Below are 24,391 nucleotides of genomic sequence, written 5' to 3'. Positions count from 1 at the left end.
CCTGGACATTGACATGAGCAATGATGCATCTTTCCAAGTGCATATCACTAATCTGGTGATAAAATGCAGACGGCTAGCTGGATGGATTCTCCGAACTTTCAGAACAAGAGAGAAGGAAAACATTCGTCCTCAGCCACTTGGACAACTGCTCCCAACTATGGTCACCATACAATATAAAACTAACAGCAGAACTCGAAGCAATTCAGAGAAGCTACACAAAGAAGATCGTCTCAATGCAAAATATCAGCTACTGGGAAAGACTGAAAGTATTAAACCTCTTCTCCCTAGAGCGGAGGCAGGAGAGATATGCGGTGATATACATCTGGAAAATCCTGGAGGGTCTTGTCCCAAACTTTGGCATTCAAAGTTACCCCAACCGCAGAACAGGGCGCCACTGCATGGTGCCAAAGATTCCAACATCACCATCAAAATACAGGTCCAGATACTGCAACAGCTTAGGTTTCAGAGGACCACAGCTCTTTAACATCCTCCCTAAATGCCTGAGAGACTTACATGGTGTGGATGTGGGTTTCTTTAAAACTAAACTGGATCTCTTCTTGTCGGGAGTCCCAGATGAACCTACCTCACGACAGGAGACGTAGATGCGGGCAGCAGCATCGAACTCCCTTGTTGATCAAGTGCCACGTATCAGAGGTGGATTCACATATTAGCGTAGCTCATTCAGCGGTGGTGCCCCAGCATGGCCGCAGCCTTCGGGCTAAAACATTTTTAAGGATTTATATATACATACATACATATATATATATATACATACATACATACATACACACATACATATACATACACATATATATATAAACATATATATTTACAAATATATATATACATACATATTTACATATATATATATATACATATATATATATCCGGTCAGCCGCCTACATTTCATTGCTAATTTAGCAACATGCACATGAAAGGTTGCATCATCACTCATGTAAATACCCAGATCTCGCACTGATTATATATATATATAATCAAAGAGCTGTGGAGGAACAGTGGGTAATCAAAAACATCAAACAGAACCCAAAAGTGTTCTATTCTTATGCAAATAAGCATAGAACCACTGTCTCACCCATTGGGCCATTGATTGATGATAACAGCATTCCCCAACACGATGCTAAAGAAATGGCAGAAATACTGCAGAAACAATACTGCTCTGTCTTTAGTGTTCCCACTGATATTGACGTAAGAGAAGCGAACGAAGTTGACTCCCAACATAAAATCTCAGACATAACCGTCACTGCCACTGACATCGTAGCAGCAATAAATAAGGTCAAATACTACTCTGCTGTAGGCCCTGATAGATTCCCCGCTAGTCTCCTGAAGGAATGTAGACACCAACTTGCAGTCCCTCTGACCAACCTCTGGAGAAATTCGTTAGACGCAGGTTATATACCGAAACAGTTTCTAACCCAGTCAGTCATCCCGGTTTTCAAACAGGGAAACAGATCCCTCGCACTCAATTATCGCCCAATCTCACTCACCTCCCACATCATTAAAGTGTTTGAAAGAGTGTTAAGATCAAGGATAGCTGACTTCCTGGAGACCCACAAACTCCTAAATGCAAATTAGCATGGCTTTCTCTATGGCAGGGACTGTCTAACACAGCTCTTACACCACATTGAAGATGTACTCAAAGCCTTGGGAACAGGTTCGAACTCTGACGTCATATATCTTGACTTCAGTAAAGCGTTCGACAGGGTTGACCATAATATCCTACTCTCAAAATTGGCAAATGTTGGAATCCGTGGAAAAGTTCTACACCGGATTAAGTATTTCCTGGCGAATAGAACACAACATGTTGTAGTTGATGGAGTCCACTCAAGCCCAGCAAAAGTCACCAGCAGTGTCCCCCAAAGGACTGTCTTGGGTCCGCTACTCTTCATAATTTACATAAATGACCTTTCCAGTGTCGTACATCACTACAAAGTGAAAATATTCGCTGATGACACTAAGCTCCAGCAAATCGTCAATGAAGAAGCAGACCGAACTCAACTCCAGTCTGACCTATATGCTGTGAGTCAATGGGCAGACAGAAACAAAATGCAACTGAATGAGGGAAAATTTGAGCTGATGCATTTTGGAAGAAATTCCTCACTAAAACAGCCATACTCTCTTCCTTCAGGGGAACCGCTCACAGCCTCTAACAATATCAGAGACCTGGGTGTAATTGTTGATGACGATCTCAGTTGGAGTGCACACAACAACAAGAAGGTCGATATAACTCGTAGGATGAGTTCCTGGATCCTAAGAACTTTCCGGTCCAGAGAACAAGGTGTCATCATACCACTTTTCTCCTCCTTTGTGCGGCCACACCTCGAATACTGCTGCCTACTGTGGTCTCCCCATACAAGACAAAACATCTCGAGGATTGAGTCACCCCAGAGGGCACTCACTAAACAAATTGAAGTCATGGCTGCTCTCGATTATTGAGATCGCCTTAAAGCCTTGAAACTTTACTCTCTCCAGCGTCGCCGTGAGCGGTACATCATTTGTACGATGTGGAGAATATACCGCCAACTTTGCACAAACGACCTTAACATTAGCTTCAAGGTTCATCCAAGACTGGGACCACGGGCCATACGTCCCCTGCCCAATTCAAGATCACAGCATACACGTACACTGCAACATAATTTCTTCTAGTGTAGCCATGTGCGCGTGGAACATAGGAAATATTCTTTTAATCTCTTTTATTTTGTTTTCGATCTGTTTTACAGATCTGTAAAGGGATTGTTTCGCTAAGTCCTCAGCTATTTTACTGTAAACATTAGCTTCATTGTGATGAATGAACCAAGCGTTTATCATTGCAGTAATTTCATTTTCAACCCAGTGGCGTTTTTGAATATTATTGGCCATATTCAGAGGGATAGTATTGTGTAATATATATATGTATGTGTATGTGTGTATATATATATGTACACCAGTTATTGATGGCTTGATGTAAAATAGTGAATACACCGTTGAAAAGATTGTGTCGATATACTCGGAAATGCGTGGCTTGTGTGTGGGAGAGTTCAGTGTATTTAGTACAATCAGGATGAGCAGTGTGTTTAATACAGATCAAGAAAAAAGAAGGAAGAATTGTACTCACGGGACTAGTTTTAGAACTAGTCTTGAGTTTAGTTTTGGTTTATATTTCTTTCTCCAGGTTGTATATAGATTTGTATAAATTTATCCTCCGATGGTAGTAGAAGAGTAGAATAGTAGAATTGAAGAATTCAAAAGTACTGGGACTAAAAACAATGAGAGTTTCTGTTGGCTTGAGTTGAAATATGCTTCTTTGGTTACGGACGGGAGCTATGAAAAGTACGTCTTGTCACGACGAATGCCTGACACTATATATATATATATATATATATATACACACACACATAAATATTTAAATATATATATATATTTATACATAAATATTTAAATATATATTTAAATATATATATTTAAATATATATATATATATATATATATATATATATATATATATATATATATATATATGATTCAAAATGTAACTGCGTGTGTATCGTTGGCAATTTTTTTTCCTCCACTTTCCCTTCCCTGGACCTTTTCTTTTTCTATGTTTCTGAAGAAGAGCTCCACTTGATACATTAATTCTCCTTCTTTCTATCCTTCCTGAGTGTCCAACAACACTATACTTATATATATATATATATATCTGTAATATAATATGTGACAATTACACTCTGCATGCACCAAATACTTGTCACATATTATATTACAGATAAATTCCTCTATTTAGATAATATCGAGGTCTTGTTCAGTCTTTTGTTGTCTTACCAATACTATTTATATATATATAAAATCAAATCAAAACAAATCAAAATAGATGAACATCAATGGAATTTGTATCTTTGTGGTACCAGTGCCGGTGGCACGTGGCACACAATAAAACCATCCGAACGTGGCCGTAGCCAGTACCGCATCGACTGGCCTCCGTGCTGTGGGCACGTAACAAGCACCATCCGATCGTGGCCGTTTGCCAGCCTCATCTGGCACCTGTGTCGGTGGCACATAAAAACACCATCCGAGCGTGGCCGTCTGCCAGCCTCGTCTGGCACCTGTGTCGGTGGCACATAAAAAACACCATCCGAGCGTGGCCGTTTGCCAGCCTCGTCTGGCACCTGTGTCGGTGGCACATAAAATCACCCACTACACTCTCGGAGTGGTTGGCGTTAGGAAGGGCATCCAGCTGTAGAAACACTGCCAGATCTGACTGGACTGGTGCAGCTTTCGGGCTCCCCAGACCCCAGTTGAACCGTCCAACCCATGCTAGCATGGAAAGCGGACGTTAAATGATGATGATGATATATATATATATATATATATAATATATATATATATATATTATATATATATATATATATATATATGATTCAAAATGTAACTGCGTGTGTATCGTTGGCAATTTTTTTTCCTCCACTTTCCCTTCCCTGGACCTTTTCTTTTTCTATGTTTCTGAAGAAGAGCTCCACTTGATACATTAATTCTCCTTCTTTCTATCCTTTCCTGAGTGTCCAACAACACTATACTTATATATATATATATATATCTGTAATATAATATGTGACAATTACACTCTGCATGCACCAAATACTTGTCACATATTATATTACAGATAAATTCCTCTATTTAGATAATATCGAGGTCTTGTTCAGTCTTTTGTTGTCTTACCAATACTATTATATATATATAAAATCAAATCAAAACAAATCAAAATAATGAACATCAATGGAATTTGTATCTTTGTGGTACCAGTGCCGGTGGCACGTGGCACACAATAAAACCATCCGAACGTGGCCGTAGCCAGTACCGCATCGACTGGCCTCCGTGCTGTGGGCACGTAACAAGCACCATCCGATCGTGGCCGTTTGCCAGCCTCATCTGGCACCTGTGTCGGTGGCACATAAAAAACACCATCCGAGCGTGGCCGTCTGCCAGCCTCGTCTGGCACCTGTGTCGGTGGCACATAAAAAACACCATCCGAGCGTGGCCGTTTGCCAGCCTCGTCTGGCACCTGTGTCGGTGGCACATAAAATCACCCACTACACTCTCGGAGTGGTTGGCGTTAGGAAGGGCATCCAGCTGTAGAAACACTGCCAGATCTGACTGGACTGGTGCAGCTTTCGGGCTCCCCAGACCCCAGTTGAACCGTCCAACCCATGCTAGCATGGAAAGCGGACGTTAAATGATGATGATGATATATATATATATATATATATATATATATATATAATTTGTTACCGAAATGCATTGCGAAAAAGCTCGCCATTTTCATAGATATGTAAGGATAAACATTCGTACAAGCTACGACGAATTCTACGGTTGGCTATCGAGTTTGTAATGTTATGTTTTTTCTTATATTTCTTGAGTTTGTTGCACTGATGAACATGATATGCATATTCTGCATTAAATGCGAAATCACATGTGATATGTAACTGAATTCTTTTTTAAAATGATGTGTTTTGAAGTTTTGCATTCGGTAAAATTTTGTTTATTTTTAGTAGTTTTGACCGCATTGGTCCCTCTTAGCGTGTTGGTATCTACGAATAGTAGTACCCTCAATATAATATAAATGAATATTTTCAAAGAGGAAGAATTTACGGATTTTTTCTCTTACGAGGTTTTTCACGCTGACTACTGATAATTTCTTTTAAAGATTTTATCCTCAATTGTTAATATATATATATATATATATATACACACACACACATATATATACATACATCACCATCATCGTTTAACATCTGTTTTCCATGCTAGCATGGGTTGGACGGTTTGACTGGGGACTGGCATGACAGGAGGCTGCACCAGGCTCCAATCTGATCTGGCAACGTTTCTACAGCTAGATGCCTTTCCTAACGCCAACCACTCAAAGATTATAGTGGGTACGTTTTACGTGCCACCAACATGGGAACCATTCACACAGCACTGGCATCAGCCACCTTTGGATGCTGCTCTTCACGTGCCACTGGCACATGAGCCAGTCAGAGCGGGGATGGCTTGTATCAACCATGTTCGGATGGTGCTTTTTATGTACCACTGGTGCAGGAAGCCACTCAGGCAGCACTGGTAACGGCCCATGCATGCATGTTGCTTATTGCATGCCATGAGCATAGGAGCCAGTCAGGTGCCACTGGCATAGGCCATAATTACAATTTCCATTTGATTCTCATTAGATTTGACTTGATTTTGATTTTATTCAACTGAATAGGACTCCTCAAGCACGGTATGTCACCTGATGATACAAAGGTACTTTTTAAATGGCTTGGTTATGTGACACTGGTGTAGGCTATGACTGTCACGCAGTTTGTGACATATCATCCCATGATCGACTTTATCAAAGGCCTTTGCAAAGTCAAGATATATCACTTCCACATTTGAGTGGTTGAGCAGTCGTTTCAGCACCCAGTCATAGTGTTGTAGGAGCTGAGTTAAGCAGCTTCGTCCTGGTCGGAAACCATGTTGGGTGTCAGGCAGCAAGACATTTTCTTCAAGGAAGGTGATCAGTTTCCTTCTGACTATTCGTTCCATGACCTTGCTGATGTGTGAGGTCAGAGAGATAGGTCTGTAGTTCTTGGCCTCCGCTCTGCTACCTCCTTTATGAATAGGGCATATTTTACCCTCCTTCAGTTTTCTTGGAAGTTTGCCAGCTGCAAGGAAGCTCTGAAAGAGAGACTGCAGTGGTCTTGCTAGGACTCTCTTACATACTTTTAGAAGGATTGCCGGGAATCCATCGGGGCCAGTAGCTGAGTTTGTTTTCATCTCATCTATAGCCTTTATTACATCGTCTTCCTTTATATTGATGTAATCAATCATCGCCGCCTCTGACCCCATATCTGCAGTGGTGAAGAAGTCAGTTGGATTGCTGATTTGGAAATGCCCAAGGGGTGGGGTGAAAACACTCTTGAATTGCTCATTTAGTATTTCACTTACCCTCATTGGATTTCCTGTGAGTGTGCCATCCCTTTCAAGGAGTGGCCCTATCCTACAGTGCACCGTAGCTGTTTCTTTGGCATACCTGTAGAAAGCTCTGGGGTTAGATTTTATGTTGTCTATAGCCCAGGCTTCTTTGTCTGCTCTTTCCTTTTCATGGGAGAGTTGCAGACATTTTTCAATTTCCAGCAGTTTTATTTTCAGGCGGGACTTTTCACTGCTTTCAATTTGTTTGTTTAGGCGATTTCAGATTTTTGTACGCCGTCTCATTAGAATTTTCCTCTCTCTGGGGATTTTGCCCTTGTGTACAGTGGCCTTTCTCTCTGGGACACATTTGTAGCATATGGCTTGCATTACAGACATGAATTGTTGAAGTTTCATGTCGATGTCTGGTGAGGAGAGACATTCAGGCCAGTTTTGTTTGAGGATCTCTTTTTCAATTTGTTTCTAGTTTGCCTTATTGAAAAGCTGGAAAGATTCTGAGAGTTTCTTGTAGGCTGCATGTCCATGCTTTCCTTTGGCCCGTACATGGTCAGCTCTACCATGTTGTGATCTGAGAGTAGTGTTGGTGTCACTTTCACATTATGGATGAGATCCATATTATTTGTGAAGCAGAGATCCAGTGTGTTACCTGCCCTGGTTGGTTAGAGTATTACTTGCTCCATGTACAGGGTGTTGATGAGGTTCAGGAGGGACCTCACCTGTCCTCGTTTACATCGTGTCATTCCTGGGAGAGAAAGGCCCTCGGGCCATCTGACATTGGGTAGATTGAAGTCTCCCATGAGAAGTACACTTATGTGTTGTTCTAGTGTAACTAGAACTTCTATTTTTTATAAGGCAGTCTTCAAACTTGCCCATATGGCTTGGGGCATCTGGAGGGCGATATGTAGCACACACAACTACACCAAGTTGCCTTACATGTACAATTAGTGTGTCACACACCGAGTTTGAGTATGACAAAAGGACCTGGGGTGTGAGGTCCTCACGGATGTACATAGCAACACCTCCATGACTCCTTTCTTTTCTGTCGGTCCGTAGTACAACATACTGTGGTATGTGTAATTCCGCATCTGCTATGTCCGGTTTCAGGTGTGTTTCCGTAAGTGCTATGCATAAGGCTTGATTGCATGCGACAAAGTCTCTCAAGAATGGGATTTTTGTCCTGTTACTGTGTGTTAGCAGTCCTCTGATGGTCAGTAGGAGCATCGAGGTGAGGTGTATGCTGTTGCCGGTGGTGTCCACCTGGGGTCTATTTGCTGTGGCGGTCTTGTGTATTGTGGATAGTCCCATCTGCAAGTTTGAGTTTGATGGAGCCAGGTCAGCTGCTGTACAATCTTTTGTGCCATGCACAAAAAAGATTCTTGTTCAGCAGCTGCCCTTTCAATAACATGTTGGCGGTTTGTAGCACGCGCCACATCTGCGTACCTCCGTTTTGGGGCAGGTGGTGCATGGTCCATCCCTTTTCCTTTTGGTAGTTGGTTTCTGACCTGTTTCGTGTTTCTGCGGCAGGGTCCCCCATGTGCAAAACAGCAGCCTGCACCTTCCTCTCCATGCCAGCAGACAACTCTCAGGTAGAACCTACACACCCGTGTGCGCTGTCTGTTTCCATTCTTTTTGGTACATGGATAGTCAGGTTTGCTTCTATCCTTGGCTGTTTCATTTTTTGGTTTTGTTTGAGTTTTAGTTTTTCCTTCTTTGACTGTTTCATTTTTTGTTTTTCTTTTAGTTTTTCCTCCTTTTATTTCTTTTTTTCTTTTTTTTCTTTCTTTTTATTTCTTTTTTGGCTCTTTCATCTCCATGGCTTTTGGTGCTGGTAGGAGCACTTGCACTTGGGTTTACTTCCTGGGCAGGTTTCTCACTTGAATCGTCTTCCTGGGTGTCTACCAAGTGGGGGTGACTTCTTTCATCAGCACCCGCGTCTCCATCCTTGCCATCTTTACTTTGTTCGTTGTCAAAGATGGCATCAAGCGTACCAATGTGAGATCTTATGAGTGCATAGGAGCGTATAAACTCCTGCTTCTTTCGCTCTATCTGAGCTATTGTCCTTTTATACCCACTGCTCTTCAGCGCAGCTGTAATTATGTTGTTCGGATTATCTCCGTCGGCGCATTGCCAGGCTCTCAGGAACAACGCCAATTCGTTACTTCTCCAAGTTCTGGACATTTTGGATATTTTATTTATTATCTATCTAATTATATTTAAAATTTAATGAATGTCAACAGTGAGTGTGAAACGAATCTGAGTGAACTAAACAGAAATAACTGACGTTTTAAGCCCTGATGTACATAGAGTAATAAAACATTGATAAATGCATCCTCATCTCCACTAGTTTATTTGCGTATAGCTTAACAGGACATCGAATCACAAGTGCCGGCGTTACACCCCTGCCAGAAAAAGTAAAAGCAATCCTATTCTTTCCACGCCCCACCACAAACAAGGCTCTACATCAATTCGTGGGCATGGTAAACTTTTACTATCGCTTCATCCCTTCTGCAGCAAAAGTGATGCGACCCCTATACAAGGCACTGTCAAAAAAAAGGTGCAAAAAGACAGTTGGTATGGGATAGTACAATGACTTCAGCCTTTGAATTCACAAAACAAGCCCTGGCCCAACCAACCGTGCTGTTCCATCCTCATATGTCAGCTTGGACTGCACTCACAGTTGACGCATCCGACACAGCCATTGGGGGCGGTTTGGAACAACACAGCAACAGTCAGTAGCGACCGCTCGCCCTCTTCAACGACCCACTGAATAGAAATACAGTGCTTTTGGCAGGGAACTACTGACTGGTCATCTAGGTGTCCGCCACTTTCGCTATTTCCTTGAAGACCGCACGTTTACAGTATTCACAGATCACAAACCACTCACCTTTGCTATGAGCAAGCTCTCGGAGCCTTGGTCTGCACGCCAGTTATGACAGCTTTCGGCAATTTCTAAGTACACCACAGACATCCAACACATAACTGGTAAGGGCAACCCAGTTGCCAACACACTCTCTCATGCTCTTACTTTCTCTCACACCTACCTAGCACCAATAACGGAAGGCTTGGATTACGAAGCTATGGCTGCAACCCAACAGACAGATGACGAGATCAGGGCCTATCGCACTGCCATCACATCACTTTCTTTGCAAGATGTACATTTTGGCTCTAACGGCACAACCCTACTGTGTGATGTATCCACTGGGAAGCCACGACTGATCGTCCCATCAGCCTGGCGCAAAAAAGTTTTCGACATCATTCATAGACTTTCCCACCCAGGTACTAAAGCCACACGGCTGCTGTCAAGCAAATTTATCTGGCACGGTATGGCCAAGCAAATCGGGGACTGGGCTAGGTCTTGCATCCCCTGTCAACAAGCCAAGGTCCATCAACACACCAAAGCACCCCTCGGCAACTATGAACCACCTCAGGTCGGATTCAGCCATGTCAACACTGACCTTGTCAGCCCCCTGCCTCCTTCACAGGGTTGTTCATATCTACTGACCTTGGCAGATCGCTACACCCGTTGGCCTGAAGCTATCCCTCTCCGCAGCATGGAAACACAAGAAGTCAGCCGAGCTTTAATCGCAAACTGGGTTGCCCGTTTCAGTGTCCCAGATAGGATCTCATCCGATTGGGGTCCACAATTCACCTCAAAGCTGTGGAATGACATGTGACCTTTTGGGAATCACAATGAACCGCACAACAGCCAACGGATTAGTGGAGAATCCCTGGCAACTAGACTTAACGGGCCGAATTGGATGAAACTGGGAATCCGCACTGCCCAAAAGAAAACTCAACACTTCTTCCGCAGAAATCGAATACGAAGTCAGACTCGGATGTGAAAAGGTACCTCGCTCAACTGAGAGACAGCGTAGGCCAGTTGCGCCCTGTTCCCATGTCGACACAGAGTACACCCAGATCATCCGTACCAAATGACCTCCGCACAGCTAACTTTGTGTTCGTTCGACATAACTGAAAGAACTTGTAATAATTAACCGAAAATATTACACAAATAAGGAAGGTATCAGACGGTTGTGAGATATGCAAAAAACAACAGCTAAATCGCCCTTCACTTTTTTCTATTGCGGAACCATATTCAACACCATACTTATGAATTTGTTTCTCTCACCATGATACATGGGATCTTTTTAAAAACCCTGTTCTATTACTCGAACAAAAAAAAATGCATCTAAGCTTTTTCAAACTTTTTCCATTACACTCAAGCAAAAAAATAATTTATGAATTTCTTTCTCTACGAAAGTTCTCCCTCCACTTCATCGGAAAAGATTTTCCCCACAAATTTCTTTATAACCGTAATGTGTGCCGTTTGAAAACTATTTATATAAAATTTCTTTAAAAGACCCCTAGCTGTTGATGAGACAACTGATCTGTCTAATACTGCTCGGATTGCAATATTTATACGTGGAATAACTGCAAAAAGCAACACCCGGGAAGAATTTCTTGCCTTGAAATTAATGCATGGAACAAATAGAGGTGAAGATTTATTTCAAATGGTCAACTCAGCCTTGAAAGATTTTGATTTACCATATGAAAAAAAAGTGAGTGGCCTTACTACAGATGGCGCTCCATCTATGGTAGGTCGTGAAAAAGGGTTCGTAGCTCTGATTAAGAATAAATTGAAGAAGCGTCTTCTCGATCCAAAAACTTTGTGTCAATGCTTTATTGATATGAAAAGTTTAGGTGCGAAATCTCAAGATGGGCAATGTAATGAAGGTTGTAACTAAGGCCGTTAATTTGATAAAAAGGAAAGGGTTGAATAATAGAGAAATTAAAGAAATTGTGAAAGATCTTGAAGCTGAATATGGGAATTTATTGTACCATTGTGAAATTAGGAGGTTAAGTAAGGCCCAGATGCTTAAGCGATTTTATGAACTGAAGGAAAACGTGAAAATTTTTATGAATATAAAAGGTGTTCCTATTGTAGAATTGGAAGACAAAAAGTTTCCAAGCGATTTAACATTTTTCGTAGATACTAGCTGAACTACCCGGCGTCGCCAAGGTTACTGTTGTTCTTGTTCAGATTAGCAAACAAATATGAAGATATATAATTTTTTCTCAAAATATCTATATTTTATTTTTTTTTAAATATCTAAACTGTGAAGATAATAGAATTTAGAACTGAAAATCTGTCAATCTTGAAGCACCTCAGGGTAAACAATATTCATTGTGTAATTTTTTAATTGGTGTCCAAATGAATAAATTGTTGCTGCTTCCAAGTCATGAGCAACGAACATAGAGTTGGCTGTGGGAGAAGCATGTAGGAGAGAGATGGAATCCAACTGCTTTGAGAGATTGAACCTGTGATTTGTTAATTGAAATACCAAAACTTAGTTTGAATGGAAACTGAAGCGTCTTAAAATTGAAATGGAACATCTGTAGGTATGAGAGGAAATTTCGGAATAAAGACATTTTCTTCTTTGTGACTACCTTTTATGATTGTTGCCTGTAGGACATGGGGCTTCATGGAAGTAACAATTAAGCGAGTTCCATTACACAGGTGAGGTGGGTCACGATTCCTAAGCAACATAAAGGGAGCATCCAGATTTCGTGTCAAGTTATGCATGTATGTGAGTGTATGCAACAGATAAGACAGACACAAACACATTTATGTAACGAACGCACAAACACACTCACTCTTACACAAAATGTGTGGTTGTGGTATAAAATGTCATTTACTATGACGTACATAAGGAAAGTGTAAACTGATACTCATATACAAAAATGTGTCGTCGTGATATAAAAGTATCTCGTGCATAACGAACACACAAACACTCACAGACACACTCATATACAAAATGTGTCGTCGTTGTGGTATAAAATGTCATTTACTAAGTCGTGTGTAACGAACGCGCAATCACACACACAATGTGACGTCGTTTTATAAAATGTCCTTTAACTATAGCTTGACTGCAGAAAGATTGTGCTTAGATAATGTTATATTGTTTCAATCCAAATGAAAATAAAAATTACATGGTGACACTACTATTACTACTATTTATTACCTTGTAAAATTTGATTTGATTTTGTGGAGCTATTTGAAAATGCATAGGAGACAGACAGACAAAAAATATTATATAGATAGATAGATAGATAGATAGATAGATAGATAGATAGATAGATAGATAGATAGATAGATAGAGAGAGAGAGAGAGTGAGAGAGAGAGAGAGAGAGAGAGAGAGTCATTTAAATAATTTGAACTTGAAACTACAAGGCCCCAATCAGCTAGTAACCAGTTTGCTTTCTCATATCAAAAGCCTTTGAATCGATGCTTCATTTATTTGTCACACAATTGAAAAAGTGTTTCACACATTTTTTCCAAACTGAGTGAACAAAATTCCGAATCAACAAAGGAATACTCTGACGAGTGTGAAAGTCTTTTAAAGAAATTTGAAAGTAGATATGAAGAAATATAGGCGCAGGAGTGGCTGTGTGGTAAGTAGCTTGCTAACCAACCACATGGTTCCTGGTTCAGTTCCACTGTGTGGCACCTTGGGCAAGTGTCTTCTACTATAGCCTCGGGCCGACCAAAGCCTTGTGAGTGGATTTGGTAGACGGAAACTGAAAGAAGCCTGTTGTGTGTATATATATATATATATATATATATATATATATATATATATATATGTGTGTGTGTGTGTGTGTGGTGTGTGTGTGTGTGTGTGTGGTGTGTGTGTGTGTGTGTGTGTGTTTGTCCCCCTAGCATTGCTTGACAAGCGATGCTGGTGTGTTTACGTCCCCGTCACTTAGCGGTTCGGCAAAAGAGACCGATAGAATAAGTACTGGGGTCGATTTACTCGACTAAAGGCGGTGCTCCAGCATGGCCGCAGTCAAATGACTGAAACAAGTAACAGAGTAACAGAGTAAATATAAGATCACGAAATCGATCTACGCGTTTAAAAAACACCTTTTGATATGTGTCCTGTGGTAATTTCAGATTCCTTACAATTAGCATTAATTGATCTGCAGTCGTATAACTTAATAAAATCGAAATATAATAATCTACCTTTATTGGAATCCATCCATCACTGGATCGATGGATTCCTTGCTTTACATAAAGATGCCTTCAAATGCGTATCTCAATTTTCGACATCTTATCAATGTAAGCAGTTTTTTTTTCAAAACTGAATTATGCAAAAAATCGTCGACATAAACAGACTTACTGACGAAAACCTGAGTAATGAACTAAGAATAACAGTTTCTTTAAAGGCATATTCCTAAACTTTCAAACAAACAAACAAAAAAGTAGTTTCATCCTTCTCACTAAACAAAACCTAATTTTAAAAATCGTGCGGGTGTTAATATAAAAATTTATCCTCGTTCACTCGTACTTAACCCTTTAACATTCAGATTACTCTGTCAAATGTAAAGCTTATGTATTCACACCGTGTAAAATTAATCTTGCATCATTTCATGGCTTTGAGATTTCAATGATGTGATTCTTTATTTTTAAAATGACACAATAAGGTAGCTATGAATGACCATATCTGACTAGTTTGAACATAAAATAGGTAGAATATTTTGGCCGGATATGGCCGGTTTAAACACTGTCATTTTTTTTCACTAACTCTCTCTCACACACACACACACACACTTTTTTTTTTGCGAAATACGGAGTTTATGATTCATGTGTGAGTGTGTGTTCTTGATACTCGTTTAGAACAAGTAGTTTTACACCAATTACACTATTTTTTATTAGTTTAAAGGCCGTGGACTGAAGATGTGAAATTTCCGAAGACTCTCCCCCACCCCCCTTTCGCGAGCGCGCATTTTTTTCATGATAGTCGTTTAGAGCAAGTTGTTTTACACCTATTACGCTGTTTTTGTTTTTGTTTTTGTGCCCGGTTCAGACGCTTTCGGAAATTCCCGATATAAATATTCCGAGGCCTCTCCCCCACCCCTCTTTCGCGAGAGCGCATTTTTTTTTGTCATATTCGTTTAGAGCAAGTTGTTTTACACATATTACACTATTTTTTTTTTGTTTTGGTGCCCGGGTCAGCTCCTCAGACGCTTTCGGAACTTCCCGATGTGAATTTTCCGAGGCCTCTCCCCCACCCCCCTTTCGCGTGCGCGAATTTTTTTTTTCATATTCGTTCATAGGAAGTTGTTTTACACCTATTACACACATTTTTTTTGGGATTTTCTGATATTTGTTACGCCCTATATTAACCTTCATCCTTTCGAGGTCGATTAAATTAAGGACCAGTTACGCACTGGAGTCGATATAATCGACTTAATCCGTTTGTCTGTCCTTGTTTGTCCCCTCTGTGTTTAGCCCCTTGTGGGTAGTAAAGAAATTGGTATTTCGTCCGTTTTTCACGTTCTTTATATTTTGTCTGCCTTTGTGTTTACCTATTTCTTTATTACCCACAAGGGGCTAAACACAGAGGGGACAGACATAGGTATTAAGTCGATTACATCGACCCCAGTGCGTAACTGGTACTTAATTTATCGACCCCGAAAGGATGAAAGGCAAAGTCGACCTCGGCGGAATTTGAACTCACAACGTAACGACAGACGAAATACCGCAAAGCATTTCGCCCAGCGTGCTAACGTTTCTGCCAGCTCGCCGCCTCTGCCTTTGTGTTTACCACAGAAATAACAATTGTCATACCTACATCAGATTTGACCTTAGTATGATTTTACTTGAAAAGTGAAGAGCTGGAAAATCGCAAGATATTACATTTTGTCTGACGCTCTTAACGTTTTTGATAAAGTTTTGTATTTTAGAAGTTATTTCGTGTTAAAGTTGCCGCATTTGGGTAATTTTAACCAATCAATGACGTGTATTTAGCTGAAGAAAGTTACTGCTTTTTGCGAAAGTAATGGAAGAGCAACAACTTTTGGGTCATCTGTTGTTAAATTCATTTTTCAACCTCGTGTGGTTTATTCAGTTCGTTCTTCAGCTTGGCTGCTGTGTTTTTGATATTTTTGCTTACTGCTTCTAATTATTTTCACGACTCTTGTTTTATTTAACTTTTGCTTAATTTTCATCAACTTTTGTTTACTTGCCTGTAGTATTTTATTTTTTGTATTTGGAAGTACGGTTGCAGCCAAATCTGTGACTGAGATTGAAAAGATCCCAGTTACATTTGCCAGATGCCTTCGCTAAGCAAAATAATGTCTTTGCCACTTCACCCTTCTAACCTCTTCTAGGCCACCAAAAGCTGGAATTGAGATAACAGGTATCATCAACGAACTCTATTGTTCTCAACAATATGTCTCTCCATCTGAATAGTTATAAAAACAAGAACTCCGTAAGCCAAAGTCAGTTAGTGAGAACCGAGTCTGACTGACCGGCTGAACAAAACGCCGTCTCTAAAGGAAAAGGTTCAAAGGGACAATTATGATAACTCACCAACGAAGCAGTTGTTTCGTCCCACCACTCTCACTAACTCACTTTCTTTTCTCAAGAACTCCATTGCTATCTGTAGGTTACTTCTACACAATGACGAGAACACAAACACCAACTATGCAAGAAGTTAACTTCCTTTATCTCGCATGCCCTTCCACATTTATGCACCACACCACACCATTACCGTTACATTTTGGAGACACTGAGTTAAAGAATTGCAGCCTTCACCTTCGTATGAACAGTTGTCACATCCATAGATTAAACACGCATATATATATATATATATATATATATATATATATATATATATATATATATATATATACAATATTAATTAGAGACAAAACCACTATTATGTAAATCAAACAAAGAAAGACTTAATCCAATATATGTTTGATTTACATAATAGTGGTTTTGTCTCTAATTAATATTATATAATATTTTACTATAAAATTGGATTCAATCCTAAATCTGATTTTTCCCTGTAAATTTGGATTTATTCCCTAATATTTATTATTATTATATATATATATATATATACACGTCGCGCGCGCGACGAGCTTCCTTCAGTCTCCAAGTCCATTCACAAAGTTTTGGTCAGCAAGGCTATAGTAGAAGACACTTGCCCAAGATGCTACACAATGGGACCTAAACCGGAACCATTTTGTCAAGAAGCAAATTTTTTTGTCGCGCGCGCACGTTGATGTCTTTTAGTAGGAAGAAAGCTTAAAACAGGAAATATTACAACTAACAATACTTCCAAGCTAAGTTTATCGTTTCGTGTAATCAGTATAACGTTCAAGACATAACTTCAATTTGGTTTTAGACTTGGCGCAACAGCATTTTGGTGAGCCACCGACTTTGTTTCCTCATAACATTTTGGAAAATTCTTTTAATAAATAAGTTTTTGGAAAGGTACATTTTCGAGGATGTACAAGGTGGCCCGTAAGTCCTACCCGTCCATATGTTATTCAATACGATTCTTTCACGGGGAAAAGGGGTGATTACGGACGAGTGCGCAATTTACCGTTCGAGTCGAGCACGAAATGTTTACTTCTGAGTAAAAGAGAACCTTCATTATTATGAAGAAATTGAATACAATACTCCGCATGTCATGATGTGGGCAGCATTTAATGTGCGTCATGTTATTGGACCATACTTTTTTCACGGGTCAGTAAACCATACTTCATATCTAAACATGTTACAACAATGGTTTATACAGTAATACTTGATATACTTGGAATCGGAGAGGAGATTTAGTTTCAACAAGATGGAGCTCTGGCTCATTATGCCCTCACTGTGCGAGATCATCTTAATGACACTTTTCCAGACAAATAGATAGGTCGTGGTTCTGTAACATCCCCGGCGCCCATGAAATGGCCCGCAAGACACCATGTGATAACTCTCTTTGAGGATACATAAAGAACATTGTGCCGAAACAACGTCATAATTCCAACAATGAATTGAAAGCAGCTGTTATCGCGGCATTTGCAACAATAACCCCTGCTATATTGAGGGAAATGTCTCACAGATCATGGCGTCACATATTATGCAGCGAGAATGAGGGACAGCGCGCACACACACACTGGATACATAAGATATATGGATGGGTAGGAATTTACGAGCCACAAGATTAGGCTAAAATTTAGCACAAGTAGAAAAATTGCAGGTTGGGACTTTTAGCGTGCTCCTCTTATCAACTTCGTTAGCACTTTTGTGTTCCTGTTATGCCTGGTGCAATTTATGCCACTTGTATCTGTAGGACACATGCACTGAGTGAGGCAGGCAGACTGCAACGGGACAGCGCTTAAATGGCTGGAATTTGGCCAGCTTGATGCGAATGGTAACCGTCCAGTGAGACAATGGCCCGTCCCTATGTCGAAAGCATCTTTTAGTGCCAATTTGATTACCGGTTTATAACCGGTAAACAGCAGCTTTCCTTGTTGTTCCATTGCGATGAGGCAAAAGCTGGAGTGTCCTTTGCATGTTACAAGTTTGAGTAGGGTTAGTATGGGAGACCAACAGTTGTCAATGCAGCAGGTCTTCCCTCTCCTCACCACTGACGTTGTCCAAAGGAAGAGTAAGGGTCTGTACGGTTTGGCACCAGTATTGTACAAGAAACTGTAAAAACTATTTTGAAAACAACTTTTGACTACTTTAGGAATTTCAGTAGCGGAATTTTTCTTAGGATTTGCTTCTGAAACTTTGCCGCATGTCAAAGTTTACCCTCTCTCTTAGATGAACTGCCTAGTCAGACTGACGAGTTCCATCTATCCGACGTATTTTCCCTTCTTCTCCTACCAATACAAACAGTTCCGCCGGACTTTGAGGCTAGGAAGATGAGTGCGAAGGCCGAGAGTTTGATTCTGGTTATCAGAAGCTACTATTCATGACAGATCTCTCTGACAATTAAGATTCCATGCAAGTAATTAATGATGATAATAATAATAATAATGGTTTCAATTTTTAGTACAATGCCATTAATTTTAGGGGATGGATGAGTCAATTAGATCAGGCCCCAGTGCTCAGGATGAAAAGCAGAGTCGACCTCGACGGAATTAGAACTCAAAATGAAAAGAGCCGAAAGAAATGCTGCTTAGCACTTTGTCCCACAAGTTGACAATTCTGCCAGCTCGATGCTTTAATTAATAAATGGTTTCAAATTTTCGCACTTGGCCAGCAATTTCGGGGAGGGGGTAAGTCAATTATATCGACCCCCAGTGATTAACTGGAACTCATTTTATCGACCCCGTAAGGATAAAAGGCAAAGTTGGCCTCGGCGGAATAAATCCTTAAATAATAATAGTAACTGTTTCTCATATAGGCACAATGCCAGCAATTTTGAGGAGATATTTGTTGACCCTATCGAAACCATTTTTCGACAGGACTCTAAAAGGTGGAATAGGTATTTGATGGATTTGAACTCATAATGCAAAGAACCGGAAAAAATACCGCAAAGAATTTCTTCCAATGCTCAAATGATTCTGCCAGCATGCTGCCAAAAATGATAATTCTTTCAAATTTTAAGCACAAAGCCAGCAATGTTAAGGGAAAACGGAGCTAGTCGTCTACACCGACCCCAGTGCTCGGCAAATATTTCATTTTATCGATTCCGAAAGGGTGAAAGGTGAAGTCGACTTTGGTGGGATTTGAACTCAGAACCTAAAAAAACGGTTAATATAGGGCGTAACAAATATCAGAAAATCCCAAAAAAAATGTGTGTAATAGGTGTAAAACAACTTCCTATGAACGAATATGAAAAAAAAAATTCGCGCACGCGAAAGGGGGGTGGGGGAGAGGCCTCGGAAAATTCACATCGGGAAGTTCCGAAAGCGTCTGAGGAGCTGACCCGGGCACCAAAACAAAAAAAAATAGTGTAATATGTGTAAAACAACTTGCTCTAAACGAATATGACAAAAAAAAATGCGCTCTCGCGAAAGAGGGGTGGGGGAGAGGCCTCGGAATATTTATATCGGGAATTTCCGAAAGCGTCTGAACCGGGCACAAAAACAAAAACAGCGTAATAGGTGTAAAACAACTTGCTCTAAACGACTATCATGAAAAAAATGCGCGCTCGCGAAAGGGGGGTGGGGGAGAGGCTTCGGAAATTTCACATCTTCAGTCCACGGCCTTTAAACTAAGAAAAAATAGTGTAATTGGTGTAAAACTACTTGTTCTAAACGAGTATCAAGAACACACACTCACACATGAATCATAAACTCCGTATTTCGCAAAAAAAAAATAAATAAAGAGAAGAAATTCTGGAAAAAGTGAAGAAATGTTGGATCTCCGCCATGTGAATCAAAATACGTGTCAGAAACATCTTGAAATACTACAGAAATTATGTTACGAAAATGATAATGTATACATACCTCTTTGAGTGGTCCATCGATAATGATGATAAAGAATGAGTTGGATTTGAACTCAGAATATTGACTAACACAACTACATACTACAATGCTTTTCTTTGAAATAGTTCAGATATATGCAATTCTTCTCACTTATTAAGATGCATTTATCAGAAAAAAAGAGACAGAAAAAATTATTATTTTGTGTCAATCCTTCCCTAATTATCCTTTATTAATTAGTTTTGGCGTGTATTTTTTTCCCAAATTTATTTTTTCACCTTTACAACACTGTTTAGTAAAGCAATTAATTATCTTTATAATTTGCATATTTGACTTATTAATCAAAATTCTCTAGATGTAATATATACTAAGTAATGCATCCTTCATTTATGTGTTCCGTTCTGTATTATGCATGCGTGACTGTTTGTATGTAAGTGTGTTTAACTGTGCACATGAATGTGAATATTAAAGAACATATTTATTTACTATGATTGTTATTTTCAGAACAAATAAATCTTTTGGCTGTTATGTTATTGATGTTATTATTATTGCTAGTTAAAGGGTGGTGACTTGGCTGAATATTTTGAGTCTTGTAGTATGTAGTTGTGTTAGTCAATATTCTGAGTTCAAATCCAACTCATTTCTTTATCATCATTATCGATGGACCACTCAAAGAGGTATGTATACATTATCATTTTCGTAACATAATTTCTGTAGTATTTCAAGATGTTTCTGACACGTATTTTGATTCACATGGCGGAGATCCAACATTTCTTCACTTTTTCCAGAATTTCTTCTCTTTATTTTTTTTTTTTTTGCGAAATACGGAGTTTATGATTCATGTGTGAGTGTGTGTTCTTGATACTCGTTTAGAACAAGTAGTTTTACACCAATTACACTATTTTTTCTTAGTTTAAAGGCCGTGGACTGAAGATGTGAAATTTCCGAAGCCTCTCCCCCACCCCCCTTTCGCGAGCGCGCATTTTTTTCATGATAGTCGTTTAGAGCAAGTTGTTTTACACCTATTACGCTGTTTTTGTTTTTGTTTTTGTGCCCGGTTCAGACGCTTTCGGAAATTCCCGATATAAATATTCCGAGGCCTCTCCCCCACCCCTCTTTCTCGAGAGCGCATTTTTTTTTTCATATTCGTTTAGAGCAAGTTGTTTTACACATATTACACTATTTTTTTTTTGTTTTGGTGCCCGGGTCAGCCCCTCAGACGCTTTCGGAACTTCCCGATGTGAATTTTCCGAGGCCTCTCCCCCACCCCCCTTTCGCGTGCGCGAATTTTTTTTTTCATATTCGTTCATAGGAAGTTGTTTTACACCTATTACACACATTTTTTTTTGGATTTTCTGATATTTGTTACGCCCTATATTAACCAAAAAAACAGATGAAATGTCACAAAGCATTTCGTCTGGCCTGCTAACGATTCTGCCAACTGTTAACCATTAAGGTTTGACAAAAACAGTGGGAATCATTGTAGAGTGATACATTGAGATTACACATAATGATAAAATAGTGGTACAGAAGGAAAGAAAAAGAAGGTGAAAAAGACGATTTAAAAAGAAAAAGAGATAATAACATCTTACCTTGAGAACGAACATCCACTCGTCTAGAAAGAAATCCCAGCTAACTCAGTCATATACATTGATTTTCAACAAGGAAAAAATCTATGATGCGCGCGCACACACACGCACGCAGAGCTGCAGTCGAAATTTACAAATTGATTCATACATAATAACGAACTTTTCATAAAAATGTGAAGATATTCTACTAATTAGCGTGTAATTACAATCCAAACAATGCAAATGTTGTATGTATACATGTATGCAAACGTGCCAGTATGTATAAATATATCGGAATAAAATGTGTTTCACATCTTTTAGAAATGGTAATTAGAACATCGGAAAAGATTAATATCGAATTTATTGACTAAATCTGATGTGATAATTATTATTCTTCTTCTTCTCATTGTCGTAATGATCATCGTAAAAACTTGCATGTGATAAATAACAAGCGAAAAGGAGCTCGCATGTGTCTTCGTTCGACCAAGCAGTCGGAGCAGATTTAAGTTGGAAGAATGTATTTGTTTGTAGGCGTGTGTGTGCTGAGAGTTAGTTTCAAAGAGGGTAAGAGAGAGAGAGTGTGGGAAGAAGTTGTGATGGGGCGAAAGTATGTGAATGTGGGTGACGTTGGGGGCGAAAACTAAACAGCTCGCCCTGCCTCCCCGAAAAATACAAATTTCTAATTAATAAAAGCAATGAAATAAAAAAAAAATAAAAAATTAAATATCTTCTCTTTCACTCAAGTGTGTGTGTGTAGGGAAAATATTAAACTTTCTGACCCGATGAAGCGAAAATGCTGATGTGATGGTATGCGCATCTACATTAGAACCATCGTCATCGTTTGAGGGAGACAGGGCCACAACTCAGTCGTCGTTGAGGGTGTTGTTGTTGTTAAGTCACAAGTCAGCCCTCTGTATTCCGAATGAGATTTTACTGCAGTTTTTAGCAAATCGTGAGACCACACAGTGGTCATCTTTCCGTCTCGTCATTTACGTTATTAATTAATTACACTCACTCCCGTGGTGGACTGATTGGACATCACACTACCAATCCAATTATTTCCTCCAGTACATCAGGGATTTGGAGTTTTGATGTAAGAAATCTGTTATAAATGTCGAATAGGGGGATGTTCGGCTGTATTCAGTAGATGCTGGTAGATACTTTCACAGCGTTGAGATTCATAACCAAAATCCAAACAAATCCAAAGATATTTATGTATAAGCAAGTATCCTTAGCACGTAATAGTTAATTTTGTTCGTTATATTCCTCTTTCTCTCCTTCACTATTATTCCATCCTTCAAGGGTCCATAAAATAGATTAAGCAGTCATGTAGTGCAACAGATTCCATAGATTTCGCTTGATGCTGCATTCCTACAGACACGAAGCCGTTGCCTCTGCGGTTTCCGCAGTTAAAACACATTAATACCTTATAATTATAATTTTACACCTATTTTTCCAGTAATATATGGTTTTGTTACTTTAATTTTTGTACTATTCATATGCTTATAACCGTATGTTTATTTACATAAGATATAGTTTATCATTCTGAATAATACATTCGACTATTCAGGCTGGTGTGTACCATTCCTGTAAAGAAGCACTTGCTATACAACTCACAAGCAAAGCAGGTTCCCTGTGAATTTTATTATCTATGTTTATTGTTTTCTGTGAATGTTATGAAAAATATGAAAATTCCAAGTTATAAATTCGATATAACTGATTATACATCTCCACTTCACTCTAAAATGTAGCGCCTTGTGCCTAAGTTAGAAATCGTTATCATATATATAATTATCTCTAAAGGACGGTGGGTTGTCGATATGGTGAGCGCGTCGAACAAAATTTTTTTACAGGATTTAGTTATTTCGGTCAACTTTTTCATTTCCCCCGCTCGGGAAAGTGGTCAGTAAAATAAATTACAATACGATAAAGATTATTCAAGTCCTGGATTCGACTTTATCCACCTGTCCCCTCATCAAATAATATTGTCTGTCTATACTTGAATTAAAATGATTATGATCAGCGGTTCAAAGAATTAATGATTATAATGTTGAGTTCAAATCCTACCCTGGTTAGTTTTACCCTTTATCACCCCAAAATCGATAAAATAAAAATACCAATCTAACATGGTGTCGACATAATTTGTTATTGTCTCCTATTAAACCGTGCCGAAACTAGAAACAAGTATGATTATCTCTAGTGACTCTCAACCATTTTTTTTTTACCTAAACCACCCCACTTTGATTTCTATTTCACTCGGGTGGACTGAACAATCATTCATTGTTTAAAACAATCCTATTACATTTTTATAATTAAACTGGCAGTATCGCCCGGCGTTGCTCGGGTTTGTAAGGGAAATAACTATATAAGCATTTTTAGAGATGTAAAGTATAATAGCCATCTCAATATGGCTAACCACAACGGGGGGGGGGGGTTACTGTAGCTTTTTACGTTCTGAGATTTAATAATACATTTTTAGAGAGTTACTTCCCTTATATAATAGCAACAAAATGCATTAAAAATGGGAAAAAATTATGGTAATTTTTTTTTAATCGTAGACTCATCGTAGACGCGCGCTAATACCCAGAAGGGCTCAATATGAATCACGACTATAAGATACCGCTTTTGGTTAAACTGCACCGCA

General features: G+C 39.4%; 1 protein-coding gene across 1 annotated transcript in view; it reads right to left on the bottom strand.

The window, feature by feature from the left end:
* LOC115213921 overlaps positions 1-23,341 on the bottom strand; it is a 46,488-nt gene extending 23,147 nt beyond the window's left edge. Inside the window, exon 1 of the mRNA XM_029782917.2 lies at positions 21,772-23,341. Within this exon, the coding sequence (XP_029638777.1) occupies positions 21,772-21,786 (15 nt within the window). The 5' untranslated portion in view covers positions 21,787-23,341. The remainder of the gene's footprint in view (positions 1-21,771) is intronic.
* Positions 23,342-24,391: the final 1,050 nt, after the last annotated feature.

Source organism: Octopus sinensis, linkage group LG1 (genome assembly GCF_006345805.1).
Source record: "Octopus sinensis linkage group LG1, ASM634580v1, whole genome shotgun sequence".
NCBI classification, from domain to species: domain Eukaryota; kingdom Metazoa; phylum Mollusca; class Cephalopoda; order Octopoda; family Octopodidae; genus Octopus; species Octopus sinensis.
This window is presented reverse-complemented; position numbering and strand designations above follow the sequence as displayed.